The sequence below is a fragment of the Rattus norvegicus genome, chromosome 2, assembly GCF_036323735.1.
Source record: "Rattus norvegicus strain BN/NHsdMcwi chromosome 2, GRCr8, whole genome shotgun sequence".
Classification (NCBI taxonomy): domain Eukaryota; kingdom Metazoa; phylum Chordata; class Mammalia; order Rodentia; family Muridae; genus Rattus; species Rattus norvegicus.
This window is the reverse complement of record NC_086020.1, coordinates 26,399,333-26,415,219: the sequence shown is the minus strand read 5'-3', so window position 1 is coordinate 26,415,219 and position 15,887 is coordinate 26,399,333. Positions and strand designations below refer to the sequence as shown.

General features: G+C 44.2%; 1 protein-coding gene across 2 annotated transcripts in view; it reads left to right on the top strand.

Moving 5' to 3' along the window:
• The window catches only part of Jmy (junction mediating and regulatory protein, p53 cofactor), a 64,913-nt gene extending 50,740 nt beyond the window's left edge, over positions 1 to 14,173 (top strand). The window contains exons 8-11 of one of the 2 annotated variants that reach the window (XM_039103451.2): positions 1,241 to 1,336; positions 3,043 to 3,646; positions 4,941 to 5,251; positions 8,978 to 14,173. In XM_039103451.2, the coding sequence (XP_038959379.1) occupies positions 1,241 to 1,336; positions 3,043 to 3,646; positions 4,941 to 5,248 (1,008 nt within the window). In that variant the 3' untranslated portion in view covers positions 5,249 to 5,251; positions 8,978 to 14,173. The remainder of the gene's footprint in view (positions 1 to 1,240; positions 1,337 to 3,042; positions 3,647 to 4,940; positions 5,252 to 8,977) is intronic. The other variant, XM_039103452.2, reaches the window with a different exon arrangement.
• Positions 14,174 to 15,887: the final 1,714 nt, after the last annotated feature.

The window sequence follows — 15,887 nt, the reverse complement described above, 5'->3', positions numbered from 1 at the left end:
CTGGCCAGCAAACTCCAGGAATCTGTCTGTCTGTGCCCCTTTCCACACATGGCTTCTCAGTTCTCATGTTTTGCAGTAAATGTTTTGCTGATAAGCCATCTTTGTTCTTTTCTTTTCCTCTTATTTGTTTGTTTGTTTTGAGACAGGGTTTATTCTATAGCTACGGCTGTCCTAGAACTTACTATGTAGACCAGGCTGGCCTTGAATCCAGAGAGCTCTCCTGCCTCTGCCTCCTGAGTGCTGAGATCAAAGGTTTGTGCCCTCAGCACCCTCAGCCCACCTCTCACCTTCTGAAGAGACAGAGATCTTTTCCTTGTGGGTTTTGATGTCTTCATTCAGGGCTCACACAGCAAGAACTGCCGTTGTCAGGACTGAGGTTGAGCCATGAGGTGAAAGGGTGAGAGAAAAGAGGTTAATTCCTAGGTGAAATTAGTCTGTGAGAGGCAGTTTTGCTTTGTCTTGTCTTGTCTTAAATATGACTGCTTCGTGAGGTTGTGTGTCAGCCTTGAGCAGGGGTCACGGTAGTCTTCTCTCATTCTGTGTTAGCAGATGTGCAGCTGGGCGAGCCATCTCACCTAACATGATGCAGAAAGGCAGTAACACTTGCTTACCTAGAAAGTCTTTTCATTTGTTTAACTAGAATATGACCTGATGAGTGAGAGTTTCTTATGTAACACTGGGGTGGTTGAGCAGTGAGGAGAAAGTTAAACATGAGTGTTAATATCACAGGAGGCAAGGAATCAGGAAGAGTGTCGGGAGCACGCTTTTCTAATGCTGCTCAACACCGTGTAACATCAGATTATTGACATGGTTCCCTCCCTTCCAAAGGCCAGAGAAATAGAGTGAATTCTATGACAGCCAGAGCTACATAGAGAAACGCTATCTTGAAAAATAAAAACAAACAAACAAACTTATTGCTGTGCTAGTTGCTGATTTTTATTTGAAAACTCACTTATATTTGAGTTGGCTGAATGTGAAGCCAGAAGTAATGCTGACTGAATTTGTTTTAGCCCAAAGCCCTGAGACAAAGCTGTTTGTTTCAGAGAAGTGCCATCTTACTTAGCTGACTAGTGTGAGCTTAGGGAGTGTAGTGTTTTACATTGTCAAAGATTTTTGTCCAATGAGTCATCGTGACTAATTTGTTTGACATACTGGGGAAAATCTTCTCCTTACCTTTTCTCTTGTTGATAATTAAAATAAAGTGGGCACAGCATAATGCACTTACTTTGTTTGTTACCAGAAGAGAGACAAATTGCACGAAGAAGAGGAAAGAAAAAGTGCCTGGGTTAGCCAAGAGAGGCAAAGGACGCTGGATAGACTGCGAACATTTAAGCAGGTAATGAAAATGCAGTCTATTGATTATTCACATGGCTTTTCAGAGAACCATGGGCCTCTGACTGTAGGGCTTCTGTTCAGAGTGCTTCCTGGCCATAGTCGTTTAATTGGCTTCCTTCTCTATGGCCAAGCTGGACATTAATATTCTTCTGACTCCTGGTGCCCCACCTCCTGAGTGTATTAAGAATAGGGTTGGGGATTTAGCTCAGGCCCTGGGTTCGGTCCCCAGCTTCCAAAAAAAAAAAAGAATAAAGTGTCAAGAAAGCCTGGATTATTTTGAATTAAAGAAATTATTAATGGCAATAGTACAAAAACACTTCATTTCACTCCTATCAGAAAATTATCAGTTTTTTTTTTTTTTTTTTGAAAGGCAGTATAATTAAAAAAGCTGCAGGAGTGGTTCCCGACAGTTCCCACTCCTCGAGGATCTGTGCTCTGGCTGTTACTATGTCAGCCGCTTTCACACACTGTCCCCTTGGCAGGTTGTTACCTGCCTGGCACACACATTGCCTCCCGAGGGCTATGCTATCGTGGCCCCACATCACGCTAGCCCCACACATTCTATAGCCTAGCCTGTCTCCCTGTCACGGACTCTGCTCACACTCCCAACAACCCAGTGAAATCAAGACTCAACAAACTGTAACCCAACAACCAGATTTATATGTTAATACTCAATGTACAATACATCCACACGATAAACTTACAACCAATTGATGAGGATACAAACTGCCCACCTAGATAAGATAAATTTACAGAAATCCATCCTGACTATCTTGACAATTTAGGACCACCCAAGTCTGGGCCATCGTTCTCAGTCTCCATTTTCATTGTCTCCCTCTCCTGCAAAAACTTTGTCCCTGCCTTATTCTTTTACTGTCCAATCATGGCCTTGATCTAACTTGTGCCAGCCCTCACCTGCATAATGACATCAACCTACACCTTGTAAGCCCCCCTCCCCTGCCCCCTTTTTAAAGTTTCTTCTTTTTTTAAGCATTTGAAAATAGTTTCTTAGCTTATACATTAAGTAGTAATATATACATTGGATAGAGTTTATCTACTGTTTCTTCCTTTGAAGATTAAAGTCACGTGGCTAGTTTTCTTGTTTGTGACATGAGGTCTTGCTGGGTAGCCTTGGGTAGACTGGAATGTGTACAGACCAGGCTGGATGCAGACTCAGAGCCCGCCACTTGCCTCTGTGTCTTGGATGCTGGGATTAAACACAAGTGCAGCACAAGGCCCTGCATGTGGAGTTCTTAAGCAGTTGGCCTCATAGGTGAGAGGGGACAAGGCTTAGCATATTTGATAGTAGATAGTGAAGGGCTTGAGGATAATTGTTTGAAAGGTATTGAAAGTTAGGCACAGGGCTGGAGAGATGGCTCAGTGGTTAAGAGCACTGACTGCTTGTCCAGGGGTCCTGAGTTCAGTTCTCAGCAACCACATGGTGGCTCACAACCATCTGTAATGAGATCTGATGCCCTCCTCTGGTGTGTCTGAAGACAGCTACAGTATATATATATAAATTAATAAAAAAATTTTTAAAAGGAAGTTATGCACAGGCATTCTACTTTGTTTTTTTTCCCCCTGTCTCTTGGATAAAATCAGAAAAGAACCAAATAAATAACATTCTGTTAAAGGAGGAAATAATTAAGCATTTGTTGGCAAGTTAATTTAATACAATGCACCCATTCCCTAACTTTGATATTTTAGAGGTACCCTGGACAAGTCATCCTTAAGTCAACCAGATTACGAGCAGCTCATTCAAGAAGAAAAAGCACGGCAAGTCCTGTGCCCTGTGAGGAGCAGTGTGACTCTCTCCCAGCAGTGCTGCAGGGGGAGGGGAAAGCAGAGGCGGGAGAAGGAAGAGGCCAGCTTGGGTCTTCACAGACAGCAGAACCCCGGAGCCTTGTCCAGCTTGAAGACACTTCATCAGTACAACTTGAATCCACCTCATTACCTCCTCGTGCTGTCACCTCTGAACGGCCTCCTCCTGAGTCAGCTCCACTGTTGACCAATAGTGACCCCGAACGGTGTTCTGTTACTATAGATCCTCTCCCAGCCCCTCTTCCTCCAACACCGCCCCCTCCCCCTCCACCCCCTCCCCCTCCACCCCCACCTCTGCCGGTTGCAAAGGACAGTGGAGCCACCACCCCTGCAGAGACACTGGAGAAAGATGCACTTAGGACAGAGTGTGGTGGGAAGGGAATCCCCAAGTCGGCCAGCGCACCCACAGCACACCTCTTTGACAGCAGCCAGCTGGTCAGCGCCCGGAGAAAGCTCAGAAAGACTGCGGAGGGTTTGCAGAGGAGGAGAGGTGAGTGAGCGGACCTGTCCCACTCTGCTGGAGAGTGAAGCAAGGGTGTGTGTGTGTGTGGATGGATCCTTGCATGGAATTCTGTGTTGCAAAGCTTAAACTATGATTTTTCTATTTACCATTATTTGATAGTGAACATTCAGGGTCACAGCAGAGGAGAATTCTTACCAACTCACAGCAACAAGTGTTCTCAAACATGAGATGCTAGTCCTGTTTTTAAAATGGCCTCTGCCATGACATGTGATTAAGCAATACTTTTCGTGCTAGGTAAGAAGAGGTGCGAGGCCATTGGCAAGGCCATGTGTTTGGTCACAGTTTAGGATTGAAGACAGAAGAACAGGAAGCTATGTGTGCAACTCATTGCATGCCCCGGCATGCATCAATAGAGAGATTTCTAAACTCATTTCCCTGGCCTTTAAGGGACTTTGAATTTGCATGGGGCAAATAATGCAGAGCAATTTGCATATTACATATTGATCTGAGAATATTCTGTAAAATCTTTCATAATACAATCTGAATGGAACCTTGCATGTGAAATAACTGAAAAAAATCCACTGACAGTGAACCAGCATTAAATTGTGTGTGGTGGTGTGTTGGTGTGGGGGGGGACTGTGGGGGTGTACGGGAGTGTGTGTGGGGGTGTGTGGGGGTGTGTGGGAGTGTGTGGGGGTGTGTGGGAGTGTGTGTGGGAGTGTGTGTGGGTGTGTATGGGAGTGTGTGTGGGGGTGTGTGGGGGTGTGTGGGGGTGTGTGTGGGGGTGTGTATGGGAGTGTGTGTGGGAGTGTGTGTGTGGGTGTGTGGGGGTGTGTGGGAGTGTGTGTTGGGGTGTGTGGGAATATGTTGAGGTCAGAGTCTCTTGTAATACCATTCGAGTTGTTCTCTGCCTTACTTATTGAGACAGTTTCTCCCTGAACCTAGAGCTCACCATTTCAGATTGACTACCTAGCCAATGACCCTGCCCCACCCCCGTCAGGCTCCACCCATGTCCTTGCATGTCCCAAGTGCTAGGGTTATAGGTGTGCACAACTCTGTCCAGCTTTTATATGGATGTTGGTTCTAAACTTAGAGCCTCATCTTGGGCATAGCAAGGACTTTACCTACTAAGGCATCTTCTGGCTCCAGTATTAAATTAAAAAAAGAAATATGTAACAAATCACTGCCCTACTTTGGGTACTATGGGGGTCTCACCTGTCGTATTAAGACCTATCATATTCAGCGTGCATTGGAGGTCACAAAATTTGACCAAAACTTTAAAGCTCAATAATCCTCACTGACTGTTTTATCTTTTTCAAAGTGAGCTCACCCATGGATGAAGTGTTAGCATCCTTGAAGCGTGGTAGTTTCCATCTGAAGAAGGTTGAGCAGCGGACTCTGCCTCCCTTTCCTGATGAAGACGACAGTAATAATATTTTGGCGCAGATAAGGAAAGGGGTAAAATTGAAGAAGGTTCAGAAAGAAGTTCTGAGAGAGTCCTTCACGCTTCTGCCTGATGCAGACCCGTTGACACGGAGCATCCACGAGGCTCTGAGAAGAATTAAGGAGGCGTCCCCAGAGTCGGAGGACGAGGACGAGGCTCTGCCTGGCACAGACTGGGAGAACTAGCAGGTACACGGCCGCAGTCCTGGGCTGTGCTCGCTGATGAGCCCCGGCTTCCTTCCTGCTGAGTATGGGGCATGCTCATCATACGTGCTCCATAGCACGGATAATACATGTGTGCATTCCAGTTCTGACTCCAGAGCAGTGTCTTACTCAGTGCAGTGTCTATGTTTTAAAATCCTGTCCTTTACCCAGCATCCCTCTTGTGCAGTCAGGTGTAAGTGTCTCTAGTGTGTCACCGTTGCAGTTGTGAGGGCCTCTGTATCCAGTATCCAGGCTGGTCTGGAACTCCACTCGATTCTCTTGCCATCATGGTATGGATTACATGGTATGGCCAGCAAAGTGTTTTATTCATTTCTGTGTTTAAAGGTGTGTGTGGGGGGGGGGGTTGTCAGGGTGGGGCATGCACATGTGCGCAGTACCCACAGAGACGAGAAGAGACCATTGGTCTTTAGAGATGGAGTAACAGGTGGTTGTGAGCCCTCTGCCATGTGGTCTAGGAAGCTCTTTCAGGTCCTTCTGCAGGTTTTTAAGAGTGCTTGACCAACCATTAAGCCATTTCTCCAGCCCCAGAAAGACTTACAAACCGTTTGTTTCTATCTTGCTCATTAAAATATCTCAAGTGTAGTTATATTCCAAGTAAAGAAGACAGTGTTCTTTTTATCATCTTGACCAGAAAAGCCTTTTTAACTGAATTATTCAAGTTAGTCTTACTGAATCTTGATCCTTTCTTTGCTGCCCAGAAGGGAGTTTTCTCAGGCTAGAAAATTACCAAGTTATCTGGTTATATAGCTTTCTACATATTTAAAATGGTTCACTCACACTATTGTTCTTCACTGTCTACATTAATAAGTTACAAACACCTTGAATCCCGTGTCCAATATAATGGTTTTCACACGCACCGTAATACTTGCAGTCTGCTGTTTGCCGGCCTCCCTCCCCCTTTTGAGGTGGGATCTCACCTTGTAGCTCTAGCTGGTCTGGCACTAGATACACAGATCACGCTGGCCTCCCTTCTCATCTGCTGCTGTATTGGTGAGTTCTGGGATTAAAGGCATGTGCTACCAAGCCCTGCGGCTGCTTATTAAAAGCTAATTATGAAGTGATTAGCACAAATCACACTTACAGAATAGTGATGATAGCGTATGCCATAAGCTAGTTGCATAGCTAAAGGACTGACAGCTACGTCCTTGGCTGGAATAAGGTAATGTGTGCAAAATGTACAGGGCATATGACTTTCTACTCTGAATAATTCTGTTCTCTGACAGACTCTATGGCATTTACTAAAACAGGAAGAGTTAACGAGACTTGGTTGTACTGTTAATACCCCAGCCATGTTCAGGAGGATCATGACTTTGAGGCCAGCCTTTATCACATATCTCAAAACAAAAACTGACGAGTGAACCCCAAAGAGGCAACACACTAGCTAGAGGAGATGCGTGTGTGCGTGCGCGCACACACACACACACACACACACACACACACACACACACACACATGACAGCTATTATTTTTTTTAACCTGGGCATGGTGATACACACCTTTAATCCCAGCATTCAGAGACAGAAGAAGGACTCTGAGTTCAGTCTAGCCTGGTCTATATAGTGGTCTTCAGGACAGCAAAGACTACAGAGTTGTCTTAAGGGGCCTGCGAGAAAAATGTATTTTTAAAATGATTTTTAGCAAGGATGTATACAGGATAATTGTCCGTGGATGGGAGGGTCTGCACAGGATCCTTGGCTGTGTGTGATTCCATGAACTGGCCATAGGGACTTGGTGAGCCTGAATTCCGGCCTTTGACTCCAAATCTGCCGAGGTGGGTGTTTAGTGTATATGCAAGTGCACACGGATTGGGAAGACTTGGCACAATGAAATGGGAAGTATTGGGGGCGGGGATTTAGCTCAGTGGTAGAGCGCTTGCCTAGGAAGCGCAAGGCCCTGGGTTCGGTCCCCAGCTCTGAAAAAAAGAACCCAAAAAACAAACAAACAAACAAAAATATGGGAAGTATTCAAATAAATGATTACTACCAAAAGGGTTTTTACCTGTTCCTTTTGGACCTGGAGGTACGTTAAGGAAAACACCCCTCCTTGCAGCCCTCATCGTCAGCATGGGCCTCAGTCTTACACACAGGTCTAAAATCACATTCTCCATAATGTGTGATTGTGCATTACCTTCTCCCTGTGTTTTCCTTTATTGCTGTAATGTACGGAGACCCTAATTTTCAACCATAGCAGTGTTTCTGATTAATGTATTAATATTCAGAGACTCAAGTTGTCTTCCGGTCCTTTTCCAGAGTACATATTTGCATATCCTCTCCCCCTTCAGTGTCTCCTTTTGGCTTCTCCTGCTGCTTACCTGTGTAGCTCGCCCAGTCCCCACTGACTGGTTAACTGTCCTTTGTGTCCTTATTGCTACACACAACAGCACCTGTCAGCATTCCCATGTTGTCTTTTCCCATCCCACCAGGTCTTGCCGACACATAAGACAGGGCCTCAGCATGTTGTATAATTCAGCTGAGGTGATTTACATGGCTGGGCACTGAGTATCAGGACACTTTGTGAAGGGAGTATGAGAGGCTGGTAGTGTTGAACGAAAACCAGGGAAACACTGAGCAGATGTATGCCCTACATACCTTTAGAGCTCCTCTGAGAGATGACTGTGAGGTTTCCCAGAGATGACTGTGGCTAAGTGTCCCGCAGTAAGTAGCTTTCTAAACCTGAGACAGAATCATAGACTTTATGACAAGGTTCTAATTTGTCTCCTGTAGGGTCTTTCTCAAACTTCTAAGTATAACAGTTCAAAGAGAAAACTGCTGGTAGTCCTTTATAAAGGGAAAAGGAATACGTGAAATTGATCTCAACTTTTATCTGACAGGGGACTACAACAATAACCTTTCAGTATGCAATTGACATACAATTGTGAAATAGTTTGTGTGTGGTGTTTCCAGCTAGCACATCTCAGAGAAGGATCCTACCAAACCAAAATAGATGTACTGGGAAGACACTTTGTTAGAGCCTCTTAGTCTACAAATTAGTCATCTTCTGATCACATTAGCTGTGTTGAGATGCTCAGTGCCCATGTATAACTTCATTAGTAGAAAACAGAACTATAATACAGAAACAAGTTTGCAATACATGCTTGTTCATGTCTCTTTAAAGAATGGTTTTTATCCTCCTCCCAGCGGGCAGGTTGATAAAGCAGTCTGCCTCTGTTGAAGCTTAAAGACTACCATTTAATAGGTCCTACTTACTCTCCTAAGGAACGGAAATGAAAGTGAATCTAACACCCTCAATAGTGATCAAAATTTGTATTAAATGACTCTTGTTCTTACTACTTTAAGAATACAAACATCATGGGGTCTGGGGAGGCGGCTCAATTGTTAAAGATCATTGGCTGTTTTTTAGAGGCCCTGTATATAATTCCCAGTACCCATGTGGCAGCTTAGTGGGTAATTTCAGTCACAGGGATCTGACACCCTCTTCTGGCCTCTACAGGCACTGAAGGCACATGGTACACAGACATACTCATGCAGACACTCATTTACATAGAAAATAAAATCTAGTTTAAAAAATTATAAACATTTTTCTTAAAAGGAAATGCTATACCATTATTGTATAGATTACTATTGAAAAAATATTCATTGAAGATATTTCCAGGAGTATGAGGGAACAGACTTATGCTCTATATTTAAGAGGCATTTTGTTCTAATATTATATTATTTTGTTTGCAAACAGGTAACTTAACAGAGAGAAGAAAAATACCCATGGATGAAGACTGGCTCTGATTTTTTGGGGGAAAGTTTAAGCTCTTGGTCCCACAGTTGGATTCCATTAGATCCCGAGTCTATTGACAACATGGTATGACACACAAAAGGAAGGAGACAGGAGGTTATTACTGTTCAGTCACTCTCCTCGATAGTGCTGACGTCAGCTTTGTGTGCAATGTTCCTGACTGCAGTGAGAACAAGCGCCGGGGGACGGCTGTTCTTGCACATTCTTTTCCCCGTCTGCCCACTCATAGTCTCACCGTGGCCAGTCGTGTCCCTGTGAATTGGGAGAGCATGGGGTTGGCGTCCTTCTGCTGTGCAGGCTGCTTGGGATTCATCTTCCAGGGAACTGAGAAGATGCTTGCTTGAAGCACAGCTGCTTCTACACCAGGTTATAGAAGCAGAGTGACAGGCTGACGAAGATGTTTATCAAGGTAGTTATGGTCAGGAATTAAAAGAAAACAACACGAAATGCACTTAAAATGTCCACGTCACTCACTCATCTCCAAAGGAGATGTTCAGTACCTGAGAAGCCAGTGGAGATAGATGCCTATTGTGTGCACTGAAACATGGCACATTCTAACAGGGCATATTTTTAAGAGGCCACAGTCTTACATTTTGTAAGAGTTTGAAGTTAAAATTTCCATGCTTTTAAAATAGCGTTTCATAATTCTGTATTTAGAATAGTTTGAATTTTATGTGCGTCCTGTTTATGAGAAGCAATGCTTTGTAATTTGATAATGTTACTTTTAGTCTTTTTGTTTGAACTACTGCTTGATTACTATAACTCATGACTTTCCTATTGAGAATCAAAAATCAGGATTCAACAGTAGGGATACAAACAAATTACAACTCTTTGTATCATGCACCAGTTTAAGGTTTATTGCTGTGCTCCTGGTGGGGAGCATGTGTTGAGTAAAGGTCTGGAAGGCAGCGGGCGGTCCCGAGAGCCTCCAGCCGTTATTTCACCGTCTTTTTATTCCGCAGCTAGAACTTTAGGAGAGTGTTTGTTGCTGTGACTAAGTCTTTAAACTTACATGGGCAGATCCAGTGCTGGCTTGGCTGTGTCTGTAAGGGTCCATTTATGAGTGGAGCTGGTGCTGCTTGTCAGTGCGGACATGCCTGTAGGCAGATATGCAGGACCCGTTTCAGCACATTATAGTGTGTGCTAATGATGGAGGAGGAATTAAAATACCAAAAAGAACTTCATTCTTAGAACATTCTTCCCCAGCTTTGCCCACCTGAAAGCCTCGCAGTGTCTGCCTCCAGGAACATGGCTCCCTTCTTGTCACTTTTAAGAGATGTTTCTCTTTAAATTAATTATGAAAAATATTCTTGTAACGGGTTATAGAAAACCAAATCTTTGCACTTAAAACATTCATGTTTATTGATGAGACTAGTAGCATTTACTTAATGTATTGGTTTTAGTCCTAGCATAATTCCCACATCTTGTCCACAACAATTAAAGCAGCTCTGACAGACAAACCTCATTCCTAGAGGAACTCTGTGCCCTTTATACCCCGTAAGTACCAGAATGTGTCTAACCCAAAAGCCATTGGCTAGATAAAAATATTTGAAAAGCTTCAAAACTTAGAAACTTTCTAAAAGTCACCTATCATCCATGCACTGTAACATTTACAGACCTACCTGTCCGTCCGTGCATTGTAACATTTACAGACCTACCTGTCCGTCTGTCCGTGCATTGTATACCCAGGAGCTCAGTTACTTGCTTCTGAGACCTGGCCCTGCTGTGTAGCCCTGGCCAGCCTGGGACGCCCAGGTTTGCCACAGCCCTCTTCTCTCGTCTCTGCTCTCTGCCTCTGTTACAGGCGTGTGGGGGGGGGGGGGGCTGGATTTTTTTTTTTTAAAGATTCATTTTTAAAATTACTTTGAATTATGTATACAGAGGCTCTGGCTTGGTTACTGGGAACCAACCTTGGGTCTTCTGAAGTCATAGTGCATGTTCTTAATCCTAGATCCATCTCTCCAGTCCCATTTTTTTAAACTTCAGAAAAATCGGGAGTATAATTTAACAAAAGCCATTGTGTTGTAATCAGTTTTAGCAGCAGACGCCTAGGCTTTGTAGGTGGGGATGGATGAGGACAGGGAGCACCTCTGAGCACATCCTGACATCCAAGACACAGCACGGAGCCTTCAGCCTGTGCTCGAGGAAGTGATTTCCTCCCAACATGCCATTCTCTGCCTCGGATTCTTGTTCTCAAACTGGAGTGCAAGACCTCATGTTCCACCTCTAGCATTGCTTCTTAATCCTCAAGGAAAGATTTTTACTTCACAAAATCACACACACTGGAGTTATTCATCATAATAAAATTTAAAATAATTCGTATACATTATCAAATCACCAGACAAGTTCTCATTAATTAATTTAAAGTGGCTTTAGGGCCCCGGAAAATGACAGTAAGCATGGTGTGTTTTTCCTCCCATCTTAGTTTCCTAAACACTTAATAAAACACAGAGCTGCTGCTTCAGTTTAGATGCAACCGGGAGACCAGAAGTGATGAGCTCTGGCCTCACAGTTCATTCACGTCCTCAGTTGTCATGGCGTCAGCCAGTGTGTCCAGTTCCTCGTGTACCTGCATATTTTATACTGGAGATGGGAAAGCAGGAGATGACTTGGGATGCTCAATCTAGTGTTATTCTTCATACTTGAATGTCAGTTTCAATATTTCCCTGATTCAACCCCAATTATGTACAGCAGCCAGTGTACTATGTATAGAAAAGGCATCTCTCGATTCAAAGTCCTCATTGCTTTTTTAGCAGTAAGAGTTGCTGGAGAATGAGGACTTTTAGGGGCTAAGCAATGACCCTGTTTAAAGAGTGCTTTATATGGGGTATGAAGTTCATGAGACAGCCTGAAAACAATCATTCCTTACTTGTTCATTGTGCACTTAAAACTTTTTTGCAAAAATCTTTCCTTTCCTTCCTGAGATAGGTGTAGCCCTAGTTGTCTTGGAACTCCCTCTTTACACCTCAAACTCAGGGATTTGCCTGTCCCTGCCTCCTGAGTGCTGGGACTAAAGGCTTGTACCACTACACCTGTCGCAAAATCCATTTTTAAAAAGATACTGGTGTGGTGTGGACTCTCCTCCAGTGAACACAGACTCTACAGTGCGTGTGTTCAGAGGGTTCTCTTCTATAAACACGAATGTAGAATCATTCTTGGTGCACAGTCCTAGACTGTGGTGAGTTATGCAGACACCACACACTAACAATTAGAGTCCAGGAGGACACAGCATGGCAGCCAGCACCCACATGGCATGGGGTGTTGATGCACTTGCATTCTCTGGACACCCCACCCCCAGGAGACTTCTTTTTGGAATTCATTCACAGAATGTGATATTTGTTTAAACCAGTGCTTTTCACCCAGCTTTGTAATACACTCACCTCCAGACCCCAACCTACAAAGTGACTTTGGGTCTTCGTTGGGCCTGTCAGGGAGTTTCGAGTTTCTTACACTTCACCAGGTAAAATAGCTAAAGATTGACAGGACATTGCAAACAGTGCAGACAGCTTAAGATGCAGTGACGGGGAGCAGACACGTTTAAGGTTTCTGCACTGACTATAAATGATTATAGAAAGGTAAATGTGCGTATTGAACATTTTCTTTGTGCTTGGTGTTGCCAGTGAACCAAGACTTGAGACGGCAGAGGGGGAGAAGGCAGAAGCACTTAGTGCTGAGCACGCTACGCTCATGTCCTACTACTGGAGTAGTCAGGCCCGAGCCTTCCTGTTGGTTAAAGCACATTCAAATCCTGCCTAATTGCTTCGAAATATGAGGCAATGGTATTTTTTAATCCTATAAAATAATGTAATTTAAAAGGTTTTCCTAGAAAATGAGTTTATATTGTTATCTAAACTATGCTGTGTGTAAACAGAAACTTAAAAGTAGGAGGCAGGAGAGAAGGAGAGAGAGAGAGAAGAGAGAGAGAGAGAGAGAGAGGACTCCACTAAATGTTCCCCGAATTAAAGATGTACTTATTTTAACTTTTTTGTTTTGCCCACAGTAAATGTACAATTTGGCATGTGTATGATGATTTAATGGATTGGGTTCCAAGTTTATGAGTGCACTGTGTCTTCAGAGCACACTCACTGGGCCTCTGTAAGGCGCATGCACAGAACATGCCTGAGGCTGCATGCTACAGTCCTCACGACTGCTGCCTCACGCTGACTCCCAGCCGTTTGTTCTGAGAGGAGGGGAGTCTCATTTCATCTGTGTCTTTGCAGATTCAGTTACAGTGAACAGTGGCTCAGTTTGGCATTGGAAGTATGTAGGAAAGATCTTGAAATGTTTAAAAACAGAAGGTGTGGATGTTGAGTTTTAACAGGAGGAAACACTTTTCCTTGCATGTTGTATGTAAGTATGTAAGGGGTATGATGTGGTATTTTAGGTTCTCCGTGCACATTCCACTGCCTTTCCTGTAAGTCTTTGCAATTACTGGTGGCATCTCCCTTCTGTGTGGTTTCCCCTTCATTTGTGTGATATAACAAGGGTTGCATCCTCTAGCAGTTTCTTACAATGTCTTTGACACAATCCCCACTGCCTTGTTGAATCTCTCTCTGTACTGTATGCACTGCCAAGTGTGAAACCATAATACATAGTTTATTGAGAAAGGGAAGGCTGCATGAGTAAAACCCACTGGGGCTAAAGGAACCGACACGTTCTTTTCACCAGTTTTGGGTAAGTGAGAATTACAGTGGCAGACTGACTCACCATTACTAGCTTTGTACAATGTTATAAAGGCAGAACACTATGCACTGTGCTTGGCTTCACAGATGGCTTTCCCACCACGACATTAAGTGGATTGTCCACAGCATACTATAAATGCCATCTCTTGCAAATTTATATACCCAAATACGCTCAGCTAACTCAAGTGTTAGCAGTATAAGCAGACTCCTAAACAGGCATTTATAGCAATACTATGAATCTCCATCACTGTTGACCGCCGCCTTCTGCTCCTTAGTGCAGCCTTTCTGCATCGTAGTTGCCGCGTTTCTTACCTCTCACACTCCTGACTTCAGAGTTAAGTTCTTGCTCACCCAGTGTTGCACTCACCTTTCGTATTGTACATGCAATGTAACAACACAGTTTTGGTGCTTAACAAAATTCCTTTTTTCTTTAATAAAGGATATTTATTTGAATTAACTTGATTTTGTTTATTTAAATACTATCACCAGTAAGACATTTATTTCAAAATGGAGCATAGCAACATTGTGCAATATTAATATTTTATTTACTTCCTGCTGCCTAATACCTTGACAAGAGGCAGCTTGGGGAGAATGCATATTTTGGTTAGAGTCAGGGGAATAAGTCTGATGGCCTGGTCAGGATGAAGAGCAGCCTTGTGTTCAGATTGCTTCCTCCTTTCGACTCAGTCCAGGAAACCATGGAATGAGGCCTACAGGTTCACTGTCTGTCTCTTCCTCACTTACAGCGTGGTATTTCCGGTGCTGTGTTCCCATGGTGATTCTAGGTACAGTAAGGTTGATGATTCAAGAAGTTACAGTCACGTGGACTGTGTGTGTCCACTCTGAGCTCTTCTCCCCTGGATGCTGTTGTAAAACAGTCATGGCAGCTTTACATGTACACGGATGAAGCTCTAACACGTTTGCCCAAACGTGGAGATCTTTAAATGTCTTCATTTCAGGAGTTAATTCATGATGATCTAAATTGAAAGAGATTATCTTCATGCTTGGAAATGGATACTAGAGGCCAGTAGACACTGGCCAGTTTCTGTCATAATAGTTTAGTAGCAGAACAGGTAAAATCTATTTATCCCCCAAGGCCATGGAACTTGGACTGGCAACACGTGTTTTATGTAATTGAATGCCAGATTATGGCAGAGTTTGAGATAGGAGTCTGAGGCAGAAGGCAGAAGGTAACCGTCAGCTGCCTGGGCTGTAGCCCTGCACAGCGCCCTCTGGTTCTGAGGTCAGGTTTGTCCACTTGGCAGCAACTCCCCATGAGTGGATCATTTTCATGCTGAAACAAAGACCCAAAGACCCGAACTCCTGACAGCCCAGGTTGTCTGGTCACTCACATCCTTCTCTTTACTATTTGGCCTCCCATAGTCCAGACTGTGACCCTCTCCAGACACAGGCTATTGTGTCTGCGATACGGGGCTCAGCTTTGTTATCTTTGGGCCAGGACATAACTCTACAATCCCCCTCTGTCAAAAGAGGTGGCCATACTGTCCTGTGTCCCGGTACCTGGGAGGCAATTCTTAACTGCTCTGACTTCCTTTCTTATTTCCCAAGGTTTGGAAATCCCTGGATGCAGGACCTCTCACTCCCCAGCTCATACCTGGGCTTCATGATGGCTGCGCCAAATCTCCCATCCTCCCATTCTTGCCATGACTCAGTAACTCTTCTGGATAGGTGGTTTTCTTCTGGCCTGCGGCTCTCCAGCTATTTAACGAGTTCTTCATTTGGATCTCTGATCCAGAAATGGTGTCCCTGTCAAGATAAACTCACACCCGTCCACCTTTCCCCACCTTGCACAGTTCATGACCTGTTGCCCGTAGACCTTGCACTTTCTGCTCACAGCCGACTCTCAGAGTCTTACCAAAGTTGACTCTGACTTCCCATTTGGCAGGAAAGCCATCCTCTGGTCTCGACCTTCATCTTTGAGCTGTTCTGTGGCACTGGTTTCCATGTGGTCTCTCCGCTGCCTTCTCTCTCTCTGCATATTCTGTAGTGAGGTCAAGCCATGCTCCTCCCCGATGCTGCACTCTGTGAATTCCAGGAGGCTGACAGTCTCTGCCGTCTGCTCCTGTGTTCCTGAGCTCTCTGTAGACTTTTATTGCTGGAGCTCTTAAGCAAAGCCTCTCTTCCCAACAAACAACTTTGAGCAACTTTGT